General features: G+C 42.3%; 1 protein-coding gene across 1 annotated transcript; it reads left to right on the top strand.

Annotated features, from left to right (window-relative positions):
- Positions 1-2,986: 2,986 nt before the first annotated feature.
- CCL28 (C-C motif chemokine ligand 28) lies at positions 2,987-14,912 on the top strand (the record flags this gene model as incomplete). Its single annotated transcript, XM_084233779.1, has 3 exons — positions 2,987-3,050; positions 12,440-12,566; positions 14,599-14,912. The coding sequence occupies 3 exons, from the start codon at positions 2,987-2,989 to the stop codon at positions 14,786-14,788; spliced, it is 381 nt and encodes a 126-aa protein (XP_084089905.1). The 3' UTR covers positions 14,789-14,912.
- Positions 14,913-16,741: the final 1,829 nt, after the last annotated feature.

The raw sequence follows: 16,741 nt of genomic DNA, 5'->3' as shown, positions 1-16,741 counted from the left end.
TGTAGGGTTGACCATTAAGTGACTTAATATATGCAAATAAATGAAACAAGCGCTAGTGGAGTATTAGATGATATTGTGGTGGTGTGCACAGTTGGGAGACTGATAGGGTAGGCAGACCTAAGGCGACCCTGGTGGCCTGTGTCCTGGTACTCAAGCTATTGTATGATGCCCTCACGTTGAGTGCTGCTGGAACCCATGATCAGCTTCTGGCCAATGGAATATGGTAAAGGTGAAAGAATTTTGCAGAAGCAATTAAAGTCCCTAAAATCAACTTTAAGTGAATCCAAAGGGAGGTTATCCTAGGGGGACTTGCCTTAATCAGGTGAGCTCTTTAAACAAGAGCAGAGACTCTTGTGCTGGCCTCAAAGGGAAGCCCCACTCTCCGGTGACTTGCAGCCCCTGGCTCACACTTTGGATGCCACCAATCAGATCCTGAGCAGAGAACCCAGGTAAATCATCTTTCACTCCTGACCTGCAGAAGCTGTGAGCTAGAAATAGATGTTCTATGTCACTAAGTTTAGATTAATTTATTATTCCACAGTGGAAAAATGGATAGAGTTAGTAAAAATTCAAATCATAAAAAAGTACAGACAGTGAAAAGGAGATTTTTCACCCTAGACCTTCACCCTCTTCAGAGGCAACCACTAATAACTTGCTCTTCATCCCAGAAATCTTTTATAGGCATTTACATGCATATCTATACATGAAAGACTATAAGGGCCAAAAGCATGAGTGAGTGAGTGAGTGATAAGGAAGTGTGTGTGATTTTTCAAAAATCTGTTCTTTAGAAACAAGATAGAACATTTTGCAGCTGAGCTGAATATTAAGAGAGCCAGCCTGAGTCCTCAGAGCTGCTATTTTATTACACTCTAATTAAATATGTAATGGGGTTGGGCATCAGGTGTGCCAAGGTAAACAGAAAGGTAAGAAGGTTAAGACTATATATTTGCTTTGCACCTTGTTCTGTGTTTTTACTCACAGACCAGAGGTATTTTCTTACATTATATAAATACTGCTGCATTGTAGTTCATTCTGTGGGTACCTGTAGGGTAAAGAAAATGTCAGGCTTTTCTGCCCTTCCGCCATCAGGATAGATGATGGATCCTTGTCCTGAATGCACGCCTGATGGCGGGCACCTGGAATAGGGTGTGGGCATAGGTAGATGGGATTCAGCTGAGCTGAGACTGTGCTTTTAAGGGCGGCGTCACGGGGGGACGCCAGCAGCACCAGTAGCAGCAGTAAAAGCCAGCCTCCCAGCCCCCCAGCCAGCACCCCTGCCTGCCATATGCCTGGTGAACCCCAAATAAAAAACCTGCAAAACTACTGAGGACTCTGACTCCTCCTTTACCCGGTCTGCATGGGATCAGAAAACCTGCACTGTATCCAGTCCTGCCCTTACAGTACCATAATGTCTTTGTCTAGTACCCTATTGATAGATATGTGGTTGTTAATTTTTGCTATTAAAAATAGAACTACAATAATTCTTATACCTACATCATTCTTACATGTGTTTGTATCTGTAGTATCAATTCCAATATTGAAATTTTTTAAAGATTTATTTACTTATACATACAAAAGCTGGGGTATAGGCCAGATGTGTTGTGGGGGTGGTGACAGAGTGGGGAGAAGAACAGCAGATCTACTGAAATACATTGCTGAGGGGAGCAGGGGGTGAGACTGGACAGGTCTGCTGCGCCATGTAGCTTGCTCCCTGGCCAGCTGGGGATCTAACTTTTGCTACAGTGGTGGGCAATAGTTTGAAAGCGCTGTGTCTTTAACCCCTGCACCACCAGGGAGCCCCTAGAACACCAGTTCTTGATTGAGAAGTTGGAGTTTGGTTCATTTCTACAGCTTGACAGCAAGAGGCACAATTCTGTCCTCTTGAGCTGAACTTATAAAGCATTGACCACTGTAAATTATAAGCTACATATGTAATTAAAAAATTTCTAAGTAGTCACATTAATAGGCAAAAAGCAGATGAAATTGATTTTAACACTGTATCTTATTAACTCAGTATATGCAAATATTATCATTTCAGCATATCAATATGAAAATGAGTAACAAGCGGTCATCATTTCTTGTACTAAGCCTTTGAACTCTCCAGTGTATATTTTACATGTACAGCACGTCTGATTTTGGACTAGCACAGTCAAATGCTCAGGGGCTACATGTGGCCCAGAGCCTGCCCTATGGGACACTGAAGTTGCAGGGAAAGCTGGTGGTCATCCAGCTTGACTCATTCACAGAAATGTTAAGAACCTTTTCTGAGATTACGCAACAGTTAGTAGGAAAGGAGAATCTGAGCCCACTTACACCCATGGTCTTATTTAAAAGCTGATTAGCAACAAAGCCAGACAAGAATCCGGGCCTCCTGATACCTGTGTGTAGAGCCTAGAGGGAAGCAGCCTCTCTACCTTCTTTTCTTTCCCCTAAATTGACAAACAGCTGCACAGGGAAACAATCTAGCTGCAAACCAAGACCAGATCACTCTATCAGGTGATAATTTTTATGGCTTGTCACCCTTGTCCCCAAAAACTCCTAGTTTAATCAAGTCACTTAAAAATTTTCATTCCTATATGCCATGGTTCTCATTTGGGGTGTCTCTGAATTACAAGGGGGTTTTCTTCAAACTCAAATTACTGGTCCTCTACCCCAAAATTCTGATTTCTAGGTCTGGGGAAGAGTTTGTGTAGGTGCTATTTATTTTTTCATTTTTTCCCCCCAGTGATTCTGGTGCAAAGACACAGTCCCAGCAGCCTCCCCAGTTGCCAGATCACCACAGACATGCCTGTGGCTGGACACACATCTAGTCTTAAACAGTAGCCTGATTTTAAGGAACCGAACAGGAGAAATAAGAACCCCACCACCTCCCGGGGCGGGGCTTCTGGCTTATTTTTCCTGGGAGTTCTTTCTCTGTCTCCAAGGACACCCGAAGCCTCATTTCCTGATCTTACTGTCTCACCTGCGGTGCTACTGACAGGCAGAAATGCAGCAGATGGGACTTGTGCTCTTGGCCTTGGCTGCCTGCATGACCCTTCACACCTCTGAAGGTGAGTGTGGGTGCAGGCCTGTCAACCTCTAGCTGAAGAAGGGGGTTCCTCCCAAATTGGTGCTAGGAGTGTGGTGCTGCTAGCAAGTTGGGGCAGAAAATTCAATCTCAGGGATTACCAGTTATCTATGGGAGGATGGCATAGGTTTAAATTCTTGATCTCCAAGCAAAAATTCCCAGGAAGGAACCTCATTTCAAAAGGAATATTAATAATTGCTACCACAGGATCAGATCCTTCCTCACCAGGCAGCTTTGAGGTGTTGCTTTTCTGATAACAAATTTCCAGATAGAACTTGGAGGAAAGTTTTTTTTTTAAAGATTTATTTATGCAAGAACTGGGGTGTAGGCCAGAGGTGTGGGGCGTCGGGGGTGAGAGGATTCAGAGACAGAGTAGGGAGCAGAACAGGTGGATTGACCAAAATACACTGCTGAGGGGAGTAGTAGGCAAGACAAGAGAGGTCTGCTGCACTATGTGGCTCACCTCCCTGGCCGGGGATCGAACTTGTACCACAGTAATTGCAGATTGCTTCAAAGTCCTTCAATCCCTTGCACCACCAGAGAGGGCCCCAAAAGTCTTTTACTCATCTGTCTTGCCCACCTTGCCCTAGTCTACTTAGTTGTCTAGACACAGTTACACATATTCCTTTAAGAACTTTAGACTTCACCTACTGGGTTAGGGGGTTTGATGAGTTACAAATTTTCTCAACAAAGCCAGCCTTGTGGATCCTAAAATTCAAAATTTCAACTTGACCTTTCAAAGGGAAGCAGGAAAAAAGCAGATGGAGCCATTTAAGTTATATCAAAGAATTTAAGTTGTAAGTTATTAGTATTTAAATGGAAATTGTAACTGAATTTGAACTGCAGGCAAGTTTTTCTGTACTGAAGAAATTGTACTATAGGCACTTAGTGTTTGATTTGATGCTTCCTTTGCCTTCTTGCGCTTTGCCCTGAATAGATTCTCTAAGTCCATAATAGAGCTGAAATATCAGTTTAGTTTGTCTGCTTTTTGAAAGATTGAACCAACATTTTTATTTTTTTTTTTATTTATTTTTTTTTATAAATTTTATTGTTATATTCCCCATACAATTGCAGCCCCCCATTCTGACCCCAATCCCTCCCCTCCCGCCCCCGCCCCCCTAAAAGTGTCTCTGGTTCATAGTTTTTTGTTGATTTTGATTTTCACTTTCTTATAGTTATTCATTTTCCTGGTCCCTTATTTAAGTTTTCTAGATTCCTGCTATGAGTGAGACCATCCGGTATTTTTCTTTTTCTTTTTGGCTTATTTCGCTGAGCATGATCCCTTCCAGCGCCATCCATGTTGCAGCAAATTGCATGTGTTTATCTTTTTTGAATGCTGAGTAATATTCCATGGTATATATGTACCACATCTTCTTGATCCAGTCATCTATTTTTGGGCATTTGGGTTGTTTCCAAAGCTTAGCTATTGTAAACAGTGCTGCTATAAACATAGGGGTGCAGGTGTTCTTTGGAATTGATGTTTCTGTGTCCTTTGGGTAAATACCTAGGAGTGGAATTGCTGGGTCATATGGAAGCTCTATGTTTAGTAGGTCCAGAAATCTCCACACAGCTTTCCACAGTGGTTGGACCAGTTTGCACTCCCACCAACAGTGCAGAAGAGTTCCTTTTTCTCCACACCCTCGCCAACATTTGTTGTTGCTAGTTTTTTTAATATGTGCCATTCTCACTGGTGTAAGATGGTATCTCATGGTAGTTTTGATTTGCATTTCCCTGATGACAAGTGATGTTGAACATTTTTTCATATGCCTGTTGGCCATTTGCATTTCCTCTTCAGAGAAGTTTCTTTTAAGCTCTTCTGCCCATTTTTTGACTGGATTATTTTCTTTGTTGTTGTTGAGTCTCATCAGCTCTTTGCAGATTTTTGTGATCAGTCCTTTATCATTAGTGTTGGGTGCAAAAATTGAACCAACATTTTTAAAGGACAGATTTCATATACATAACAGTCATACATGCAAGTTGGAATTTAAAGCTTCTCTGGAAAAATCAGCTTTGGCATCAACAGGTGGTTTACGTTCCCTGGCAAGAACGGCTGGAGCAAACTAACTGTCCTTTTGAGACATTCTGACATATTAACTACCTGGTCTCTTGTTTAAGGGACCCCAACATAGCGTACCATGGTACTTGGCTTATATTATGGAGTAAAGGAAAATTCTGGTTAATCTCGTCTTCATTTCTATTGATTTATCTATCTTACCAAGAGGACAAGTTTGTTATTTTATGTTTCTATAAATTTCTCAGAATTCACCATTGAAATTTTAGCATCCGTTTTAACTGTTTTGCAAAGGTTTACCTGCAAAGGCTTTATTCTTCATTTTGGCAACTCAAATGCTGTCAGAAAGCTTTATGATCAAGGTGCAAGTGTGACCCTTCAGCTTGCTGGATGCTTTCCAGCTGTACCCACAGCAGCAGCAGCTGCCACACCTCCCGAAGGAGAGCAGGGAGTGTGCAGAGGGTAGTGAGGAAAGCTCTGCCAGACCTAGGGCCAAATTTTGCATGTGCCTGAGTCCTTGCAGAGGGTGGAACAGTACACACAGAACTGTTGAAAAGAAATAGTTGGTGATGCTAAGAAAGGGAGCGGAAACCTAACAGCTTTGGGGGCTAGTTTTGGGCTTTTTGTTAAGACCAGTTTAGGCCAGAGGAAAATTACATTGTCTGAGAAACCCCAACCCTCTTGCTACTTGAAACTAAGTGATGTCAGATTAAAATCCATGAGATAGGCCTGAGCACAGGGGTGGAGCTGAGAGGAGCACCCCTGCTTTCTGCAGCAAACTTCCCTTCCCGGATGTGTGTGCGCCAGTGCCCTTGGGAAGCTTCAAGGGATTCAGGCTCCAGGGTGGAGAGTAGGGAAAAACATTTGGGGTGGGGAGGGTAGCATACTGACTAGTGCAGGGAAGGAGGTTTCTACCTTGGCAATTATTGAAGGCTCGGGGAGGGGCAGAGATAAGGCCTGTGCCAACTTTGGGAAAAACATTTTGTTCTTTCAGGCATTAACTTTATCTCAGTGGTATCTTAAATGGTCATCTTGATGTGATGGATCAGTAATTGGCACTCCCAAAGTGTTCTGAATAAACCAGGAAGCAGCTGACTTAAAATTGAAAGCCTTGGCACCTACCCAGATCATGCTCCTCACATGCTGACGTGGCTGCTGCTCCCAGAACTCAGTATATACTAAGTCTACAAACATGCCTATCATCCCTCCTCTGTGCTCTTGGGCCAGATTACTTCAATTCACAATCTAGGGTTTTGTGGGCCTGGCTATTTCTGTTGTACCCTATGACTAAGGCTCCACTTGTGTCAAGTAGATGCAAGTTAGATTTTACTTCACCAAGTCACCAAGTTGGTTTCCTTCTGACAACACATTTTCTCAGAGTTGGATAGCTCCTTTTTACACAGGTAATTGCTTAGGATTTACAGCTTTTGTCATCTTTTGTTTGTTTTGTCATAGGGGAGTCCCTAAGGAGGGTTACAAGAGTAGATATTTGTGCTTAAAGGTAGTTCTGCAGGGTTAGGGCCAGGGATCGAACTGGCGCTGCAGAGGCTGTGGGCAGCTTTGCAGCCCAGCGCTCAACCACTGCGCCACCAGGGGAGGCTCTCGTTTTATTCTTGATTAAAAAAAAAAATTAAATTATTTTACTGTTACTTGAGATACAAATATAAAACCAGGTGTAACCCCCTTGGGTATCTCTTCTGTAATTATAAAACCAAATAAAATTATTTAAAATTGTAATTTTATTAATTTTTAAAGATTTATTTATTTATCCAAGCACTGGGATACATGCCAGAGGCTCTGGAGGGCGAGAGAATTCACCAGAGCAGGGAGCAGAAGAGGCAGAAGGACCAAAACACTGCTGAGGGGAGCAGCGGGCACAACAGGAGAGGTCCACCATGCCATGTGAGCATCTCCCTGGCCTGCCGGGAATTGAACCAGCGCTGCAGAGGCTGCTGACAGCTTCACAGCGCGGCGCTCAACCGACTGCACCACGGAGGAGGCCCAATAAAATTATAATTTTAATAAAAACTACAAGATCTAACATTAATTTACATAATAATTAGCACAAATGCATTTTGAAATTCCACTCTATTCTGATTGCCTTTAGACAGTGAAGGTAGTAGCTGACTTAGTAACAACACTGCTATAATTTTTATATTTAGAGTGCCTTTAACAATGACACAATGTAGGTGTTAATGCAATTTACAGATGTGACAATCACTTTCATTAGTAAAATAATTACTCAAACAATTTAAACTCAAAAAAAAAAAAAAAAAAAAAAAAAAAGCTTGAGATATTGGTATTTTTCCCCAAGGAAATTTTTTCTTGCCCTAATCCAACCTAGATTTTCAGAAAAAGTGAATAAAGGGCATGTAGAAAGTTTAGCAATTCAACAAAGAGGGGAGATGAGCCAAAAAATAATAATAATAATAAAGAAAGCTTATGAAAACACAAAGGTGGATAGATTTAACCAAAAGTTTAGTGTCACACTCTCAACATCAGAAAAAATAGAATTTAAGCAATAAGTTGTAATAGAGCTAGAGGAATCTTAGAAAAAATAAAATGGATCAGTTCATGAAGAATACACCCCAGGCTGAGAACAAGGAAAAGCAAGTGAGGTAACTGAGATGAGTAGCCAAGTGCTTGTTTGGATTTTATTTTCATTTAAAATCATTTTTTCGTTCATGACTGACTTCTTGTCTTAGCTTTCATTTAAAAAAATTTTTTTAAAGATTTATTTATTTATGCATACAAGAGCTGGGGTACAGGCCAGAGATGCGGGGGGTGAGAGGATTCACCAGACAGAGTGGGGAGCAGAACAGGCAGATTGACTGAAATACACTGCTGAGGGGAGCAGCGGGTGAGACAGGAGCGGTCTGCTGTGCCATGTGTGTTTCTCCCTGGCCAGGCATCGAACTTGTGATGCAGTGACTGCTGATAGTTCATAGGTTGTGTCTTAAACCCGTGCACCACCAGGGAGGCCCTCTTGTGTATGTTTTAAATAAGTGCACTTGGACTACATTTACCGGTACTCTACCATAATAAGCAGTATTTTCACAGTTTTCCGGAATTTTTTTTTATTTTTGCCTGAAACTGTGAGATGAATATATGTTCACAAACAGTTATTTGTGAACTTCTAAGTATATTTTGTATATTATTTAGATCCAAACTGTCAAAGGCTTCCTTTGCAAGGAGCCGCCACCTCAAACACTAAGAATTAAAAAGGAGTCTGAGCTACAGATACTTTACGATTAAGCCATTCAAACTTTTGGTGCAGGGGAGGAAAAATATCTTTGCTTCTACCCATCAATGTTCTCTACTGGAGCTCCTGTAAGAAAAGATAGATTGAAAAGAGGAAAGCATACAGATTTATTTAAGTTTTATTTGAAGTGGGTGCCTTCCTAAGGAAATGAAGATGCAAAGAAGCGGTTTGAGCTAAGGCTTATGTATTAAGTTGGATAAAGTAGTAAATTGTGAAAATATAGCAAGACATATAAAGATTTGAGCTTGCAGTTGATCATGGAAAAGTGACTAGGGAGATATGGTAAGTTTAACAGGTTTGCATAGATTTCTTTCAACCAGAGGGTGAGGTGGGTCTGGTGATAAATCTGTTTTCCTCCAGGAGCCAGAGGAGTGTACCTTTCCGTTGGGAGATTTTCCCAAAGTTAGTGTTCCCTGTTCGTATCGGCTTTTTTTAAGCGGCATTAACTTAAGATAATCAATATGTTAGAATGGCATGTTCTGAACGCCAGTGACAAATTAGAAATTATTGGTGAAATGGAGGTCTTAGAAAATTAAGATATCAAAATAAATTTGAAAAGGTATAGAAAATCTAACCAAAAACTGTTAAAGAAATTAAACCTAAGGGAAATTGGTCAAAAGGCTGTCCTAATTAATGAAAACTCACAGTAGCTGAAAATTTGGCCTTCAAATTTCATTACACTTGCCAAGGCATGGTGAGCTGGAACTGGCAGGCTCAGTTGATAAAATACAAAGATTTTAAAACAAAATGTTAGTTTTATGACTGGCTAAGAAGAACTTAAGTAAAACAAAAATAGCAAACTGTAAGGAAATGAGAAATAAAGCTAAAAGAAACTACCAAGTAGGAGAAAATGTTCTTAATAACAAAGATTAGTGTCTAAAATATTTAATGAATTCGTATAAAGAAAACAACTGGCAAAAATGAGATCAGACAATTTAAAAAGGAAACCTTAATGATCAGTAATTCACTAATAAAGAAATGGCAAACTAAGCCACTTACAGATACCATTTCAGTGCATTTGGGCGATGCACGGTAGAGTCTTTCCCAAAGCAAAGGGGCACTGTGGAGGGACTAGGAAAGGCACTGGGGGTGGATTCAGTTCAACTTCACAACAAGCTGCAGATCCTGTTCATGTGTGCCCTTCGCTTATGCTACCTTATCTAACTCACTCTGCAAGATTTTCTATTTTCAAATTTTTCACATATTTCCCTTCAGAGGAGCCTCTACTCCATTAGACAGGTGTATGTTTTTGTAAACTCCAGTTTAGAAGAAAAATAGGTTCTTTCCCATAGATTTCTGGCCTTACAAAATGGTGGCACCTGAAGGTCCTCTTTGTGGGAAGGCTTAGCTTCCCTAATCCCTTATCAATTTGCTTTCCAACCAAGTAAACATTATCTGAACAAAAACACTTAAATGCAGAAGAAACACTGCACAATCCCCACTTTCCAAACTTATTGGATCCCCTAAATCTCACCTGTGTGGAAATTCTAGATCACCATTGCTGATCCTTTGGGGAAAAAAAAGGGATGGGGGAAATATTCTGACAGGAGACTCTATGAGATGACCTCTAGGGGGCGATGTCATATAAAAGAATCTCACCACTGCCCTCTTTCAAATGGCACCTGGCACACATGAGCAGGATCTGCAGCTTATTGTGAAGTTGAACTGAATCCACCCCCCCGTGGGAGACAGTAACGCCTGCCAACAAGTAATGAGTGGTCTTGTTATATGCCACTGGCTTTTTGATAGTTTTTTTTTTTTTTTTTTTTTTAAATTTTTTTTTTTTTTTTTTTTTTTTTATAGAGGCATGTTTTCTTTCTTTCTTTCTTTGTTTGCTTGTTTTTTGTTTATACATGCACTGGGTACAGTCAGAAGCGCGGGAGGGTGAGAGAATTCACCAGAGCGGGGAGCAGAACAGGCAGAAGGACCGAAGTACGCTGCTGAGGGGAGCAGCGGGCGGCAGGAGAGGTCTGCATGCCGTGCGGGACCCTCCTCCGGTGGCCGGGAAGCAGCCGGGGATCGAACCGGCGCCGCAGAGGCCGCGGGCAGCTTCGCAACCCAGCGCTCAACCGCTGCGCCACCGGGGAGGCCCCTTTTTGATAGTTTTTTGACTTAAGTGATCTCTAGATGAGTCCATCCTACCTTTATATTTGAAAAATGCAATCCAGTTAACTAAATGCCTTTCTGGTTTAAAACTATTCCTTGAGTTGATGTCAGCACTTAGATAACTCAAATTCCTAAATGCACCGGTTTGACTAAGATTCTTATTCCCACGATGCTTCTGAAAGTCCGCTTTATGTTATATAGCTCTTGGGTCACAAGTAAGAGCCGTGGTCCTTGTATTAGCTCTTTGAAGCTAGTAACTCTTCAGTTTTCTCCCTCCAGTGTCCAGCATAGTGATTCACTATGTCAGAATCCATACGATACACACAGTGATTCTTATATAGTAAGATGGATGAATGAATGGATGCATGCATGAATAAACCTAAACCTTGTAGAATAAGCAGCAAAATGTAGCTAAAGAAACAATTAGATTTAAGAAATAAATACATTAGGGCCTCCCAGGTGGTGCAGCGGTTGAGTGCTGGGTTGCGAAGCTGCCTGCAGCCTCCAGCGCTGGTTCCATCCCCGGCCACCAGCGAGGGTCCCACATGGCGCGCAGACCTCTCCTGCCGCCCGCTGCTCCCCTCAGCAGTGTATTTCGTCCTTCTGCCTGTTCTGCTCTCTGCTCTGGCTCTGGTGAATTTTCTCACCCTCCCACGCTTCTGACTGTACCCAGTGCTTGTATAAATAAATAAATAAATCTAAAAAGAAATAAATACATTAATAAGGTTAAGGATGACCAGTGTTCTCCTAGAGGACTTTCAAGAAATTGAAATTTTATTCACATACCATAAAGTTCATTGTTACATGTACAGTCTAGTGGTTTTTTAGCATTTTCACAGAATTGCACATCAACACCCGTAAATCTGGCATGTTTCATCTCCCCAAAAGCATCCTTGCATCTGTTAGATGCCACTCCCTATTCCCTGCCTTGTCTCTATGGATTTGTCTATTCTGCACATTTCATATGATCCCATGTGTTCCAGCAATGCCCAAAGAATATGAAAACACTAATGAAAAAATTCCTGCACGCCTATCTTCTAGCAGCATTTTCTACAATTGCCAGGGCGTGGGCCCTGCCTATGTACTGCCCTGCAGTCTGACCAAGTCTCCATTTTCCTCCAACTACCCAAATCCTTCAGGAGTCAGCCCAATCCATCCCAGTGGGAAATTTTCAAACCTACTCCAGGAGCTCAGGTAGTCGCTGTCATTTTTACTGTGTGGGTGTGGATTTAGAAATAATTGCCATCGTATGGAAGAAAGGAAAACTCTTATATTTGAAGTCAAAAATTTGAGAATCAACCTAGAGAAGTGTCCCTGCCAGCTGATTTCCCAACCTCCTCCATTCCCCAGGTAGGGCCCAGCTTATATCACGTTGGGACTTCTCGGTAAAAAGTCACATTAGAGAAACAAAGCAATCATTTTTCCGGGCATGTGATAATTTCCTAACATTCTGGCAGATTAAGGTATGCAGATTTGAAACGCAAGGGGATTTTTAGGTTTGGACAGATAAAGCACTTGCCCTTCCTCAAGGGTTTCAAGAGACAAATCTATCGAAGGAAATGTTTGGCTTGGACACAGATGTTTGCTTAGGGGAAGAGCAGGGCTGGGTAGGGCTCCCACTGGTAGAGGATTCTTGCTGACCTATGTGTAAGGGCCAGGACTGACTGCAGGGCACTTATTTCCCAACAAATCTCTGAGTCCCTGACTCAGCCTCTGTAGGATTACCTTTCTTTTGTGCTCAATTTGCTAATTTCCTTCACTTGGGATATTTGGTCACTTTCACATTGTTTGCAGTTTTTCTTATCTTGTCTTGAATCTTTGAATTTTTTTTATCTCCCCCCCCAATCCTGCCTGGGTCTGCAAGTACACTAAGCCCTCAATTAGTGTTTGCTCCTTGCTCCAGGGGATTAACATTCTATATCTCCGGAATCTTTAAGAAAGCCAGGCTGTTGTCTACAAATAAGATTTAATAATTTTTCTTTTCTTCTTTTAGCTATACTTCCCATTGCATCCAGCTGTTGCACGGAGGTTTCACATCATATTTCCAGAAGGCTTCTGGATAGAGTGAATATATGTCGCATTCAGAGAGCTGATGGGGATTGTAACTTGGCTGCAGTCATGTGAGTCCTCTTCAGCAGGGAGGTCTAAACTTAGTGATCTTTTCTCTGGCTTCATACACAACTTGCAAATAATCATCTAAATATAGGAGGGGACATTAAATATTCTGTCTTCCTGGTCCCAGGTCCCCCAGAGTGAATGCACACCCTTACTGTACAGTAGGCCCCCATTTCCATGGGGAATGTGTTCTAAGATGCCCAGAGAATGTCTGAAATCAGAGAATACTGAACCTTATATAGATGATGCCTTTCCCTACAAATACATATTTATGATATGGTTTCACTTATAAAGTAGGCCCAGTAAGGAATAACTCACAATAAATAGAACTATGATGATATACTGTAATGAAACATAGGCATGATTGGTTTATCTTTCTCTTAGACTATCTTATCTCACATAATATATTTGAGCTCAGCTGACCTTCCATAACTGAAACCTCAGAGAGAAACTGTGACTAAGCAGGAGGGAGTGTCCAGAGCCTCACACTAGCCCTCTGCCCCCCACCCTATAGAACTGTGTGTTTGTTAGGTCTGAAAGCCTTCCATCACTGGACTATTAGCCTGATTGAGGGGCACCCTGAGACTCCCCAAACTTGCATGCTCTGAAAAGTCCTGGCAATTGTATGCACAAAGGCAAAGCACACTGTTAGGATGCAAGTATACATAGAGAGAGAAGGATATTACTAATAGTTTCCCAATAAAACACCCCAAATTACCCATCCCTTTTGGGCAAATGTCCAGCCAAACAGGGTCAACCCAAAGTAGGGGCTGCTGAGGCTCAAAAGTTTGCCACAAGTCTAAGGCACCTTCTACTAGGGAAAGGAATTCTGAAGCAGCTCTCAGAAAGCTGGGACAAAAGGAGACACCATGGTAAGACAATGGAGCCCACCTGCCCTCCATGTTACACAGCCTCACCTTCACCAAGCCCCTAAGCTCCACCCATCATTAAGTGGGGAGGGGAACATGCCCCTTCATCGAGCTGTCTCTGTAATAGGACAATATATGTGACTTTCTAAGCAAAAAAAAAAGGTTTATTTATTTATACAAGAACTGAGGTACAGTCCAGATGTGTGGGAGGGTGAGAGGATTCACCTGAGACAGAGTGGGGAGCAGAACAGGCAGACTGAAGAAATACACTGCTGAGGGGCGCAGTGGGCACGACAGGAGAGGTCTGCCGCACCATGTGGGACCCTCGCTGGCCGGCTGGGATGGAACCGGCGCTGTAGAGGCTGCGGACAGATTCCCAGCACCGTGCTCAACCGCCTGCGCCACCAGGGGAGGCCCCAAAATATACTTTCAATAAACAAAGCAAAAACAAAAGGTGATTCTTGTTTCAAGGTTATAACTTTTTTCAAGCAAGTGCATGGGTTGCTGTCATTTTTGCTCTCTGATTTCATTTAGATATAAGGTACAACCGGAAGTGTAGAGATTCCCACATACATGATTCTGGCTGTGAAATACATCAGTATTCAGCAAGTCTGGCTCCTGACAACAATGTTGTGAGGAAAACATGAAATATCTCCCCGGTACACAGGAGAAAGCTGTGAAGAAGGTGATCACATAGTTCATGCCAGTGATGGCAGGAGAGGGATGTAAACCCAAGTCTCTCAGAAGTCCTCTCTGTAGGATGGGGCAGAGGACTAGTATGGGGCTCTGGACACTCCCTCCCATCTAGCCATTGGTAGGACTAACCATAAAATGCTCTTCCAAAATTCCACTGCATTTACCACCTTCAAATCATACAAGGAGGCAACTCCGTGAAGCACTGGTTTCAGCGCCACTTAGGGCTCCAGGTGTCTCCTTTGGCTACTAATAAGCCCCCTCCCCCTGCTCCAATTCTTTCATTTTTTAACACTTTCTGCTGATGTCTGTGGACCACAGAGCAGCAGTAAAGATTTCACCTTATGGTGCTCAGATTTAGGATTCAGTAAATTAAGAAAACACTGTGTTCAAGAGTGCGAACTGCCCGTAATTCACTAAGGTTTTACTTCCTTGTACTTGCTGTCAGTGATTGTTTTTCCCTCCTTCTTGGCAGCCTTCATATCAAGCAAAGAAGATTCTGTGTCAGCCCTCACAGTCATATTATTAAGCAGTGGATGAGAGAACAAGTCAAGAAAAATGTTCACGACAACATTTGCCATAAGAAGAAACACCACACCAAGAGGAACAATAGAGGGGCCCGTCGGAGGTTCCATGAAGCCCATGGCCATAAGATGCTTTTCTAGGGTTTGCAAGTGAATCTACAAAGACAACTTCAGAAGTGAAACTAGCCGTGGATGATCGTGCATTTACCATATAAGTGTTCCTTCTTGGGAGCCGAGAGGGCAAAACAAAATCTAACTTTTTATAAAAGGAAAAATAATACAATTTGCAAATGTGGCCATTAATAAACGAAAAATGAAAAGATGATACTTATCTTCACATATTTTAAAAGCAGCATGCAGACATAATTTCTACAACTTTTTAAAAAAGATTTATTTGTGCATACAAGAACTGGGGTACAGGCCAGGGGTGTGGGGGGTGAGAGGATTCACCAGAGACAGAGTGGGGAGAACAGACTGACTGAAATACACTGCTGAGGGGAGCAGCAGGCGAGACGGGAGTGGTCTGCTGTGCCATGTGGGTAGCTCCCTGGCTGGGGATCTGAGCTTGTGCTGCAGTGGCTGGCAATAGCTCGAGAGCACTATCTTTAACCCCTGCACCACCAGGGAGGCCCAATATGTTTTTTGCTAAACCATTTGGAAATAATCTACAAACATGATGATACTTTACGCCTAAATTTTTTTTAGCATTACAACTTAGAATTCCTCAATAATAGACATTTTCTGTATCATCACATTGTCAACTTTATATCTAAAATATGAAATTTGAGAGTCCATTCACGTTTCCCCAGCTATTTTCAGAGAATTCTAGTTTAATTAACCAATCACGGTTCACATATTTCAATTCAGTGTTATATCCCCTGAATATCTTTTAATCTAAGAAACTTCTCTGCTGCTTCCTTCCATCTCCTCTTCCCTCCTCCCCCTTTTTCCTTCCCTTTTTCCCTCCCGCCTTCCTTCCCATGGCATGGAATTTGAAAAAAGAGCCCAGGCCAGAATCTGTCCCACTTTGTGGGTTTCTCTTGTGAAAAAGTAATATCACAGGAATCATTTTTAAATGGGGCCAAGCATTCACTGCAGAAAAACTGCTTGTTTAAACTGGGTCAGACATCTGGACTGGGACACGCTGCCAGCTTTCCTAGAAGTCAACAAGAACATCCTTGTTGCAAAGGCTGATAAAAATAAATTTTTACTTTGTGACCCCTCCGAGACCTGTCAACCTTGAAACCTGGCGACCTGACCGTTTTTACCTTGTGACACCTTTATCTGACCATCATTGCACACATTACCATATCCTTCCTTGCCTTCTAAAAACCCACCTGATTTTTGTTCCTCTTGATTTCTGCCTAAATCTGCATGCCGTACTGCAATTCTCTATTCCCAAGCAAGTGCATTTCGGCTTGTCTGCTGAGCTGCTGTCCGCTTGCTGTTAACCTTTATGGTCTCAGACACGAGATGTGAAGAGACAAACCTTGACTGCTGCTCATCACCTCCAGACAGGTGAGGAACCCCCATGAGCCTCCTGGGCTCCCTGCTTGTAAGCACCTCACAGTTGGGAAGGCTCCACTCAGAATAGAATTCAGCTGCCCCTTTGAGTGCCCCACCCGTATTTGAGATTTGCTTCACTTGATGCAGCTGCTAGAGATTTTCCCCTCTAAGTCTTACATTAGTGGATCTTAGGAAGTTTGTGAGTATTTGGTATAATTCTGTAGAAAAGTTCTTGGCTTTTCTGTAATTCTAAAAATTCTTCAGCCCTGTGCCCCCAAGCTTATCAAATGTACAAATATTTTGATTCTCATCATTTTTTTTTTAATAAAATGGACCAGAATAACTAAAGAGACTTTAGAATTACAGTGGCCATCTCAGGAATCTGTGGACCTCCCAAAACGTACATTTTTTTTTTTAAAGATTTATTTATTTATACAAACACTGGGGTACAGCCAGAGGGGCGGGAGGGTGAGAGAATTCACCAGAGACAGAGCAGGGAGCAGATCAGGCAGAAGGACAGAAGACACTAATGAGGGTAGAAGCAGGCGAGCCAGCAGAGGTCTGCTGCGCCATGTGGGACTCTTCCTG

This window comes from Talpa europaea (genome assembly GCF_964194135.1).
Source record: "Talpa europaea genome assembly, chromosome: 5".
In the NCBI taxonomy this organism is placed as follows: domain Eukaryota; kingdom Metazoa; phylum Chordata; class Mammalia; order Eulipotyphla; family Talpidae; genus Talpa; species Talpa europaea.
This window is presented reverse-complemented; position numbering and strand designations above follow the sequence as displayed.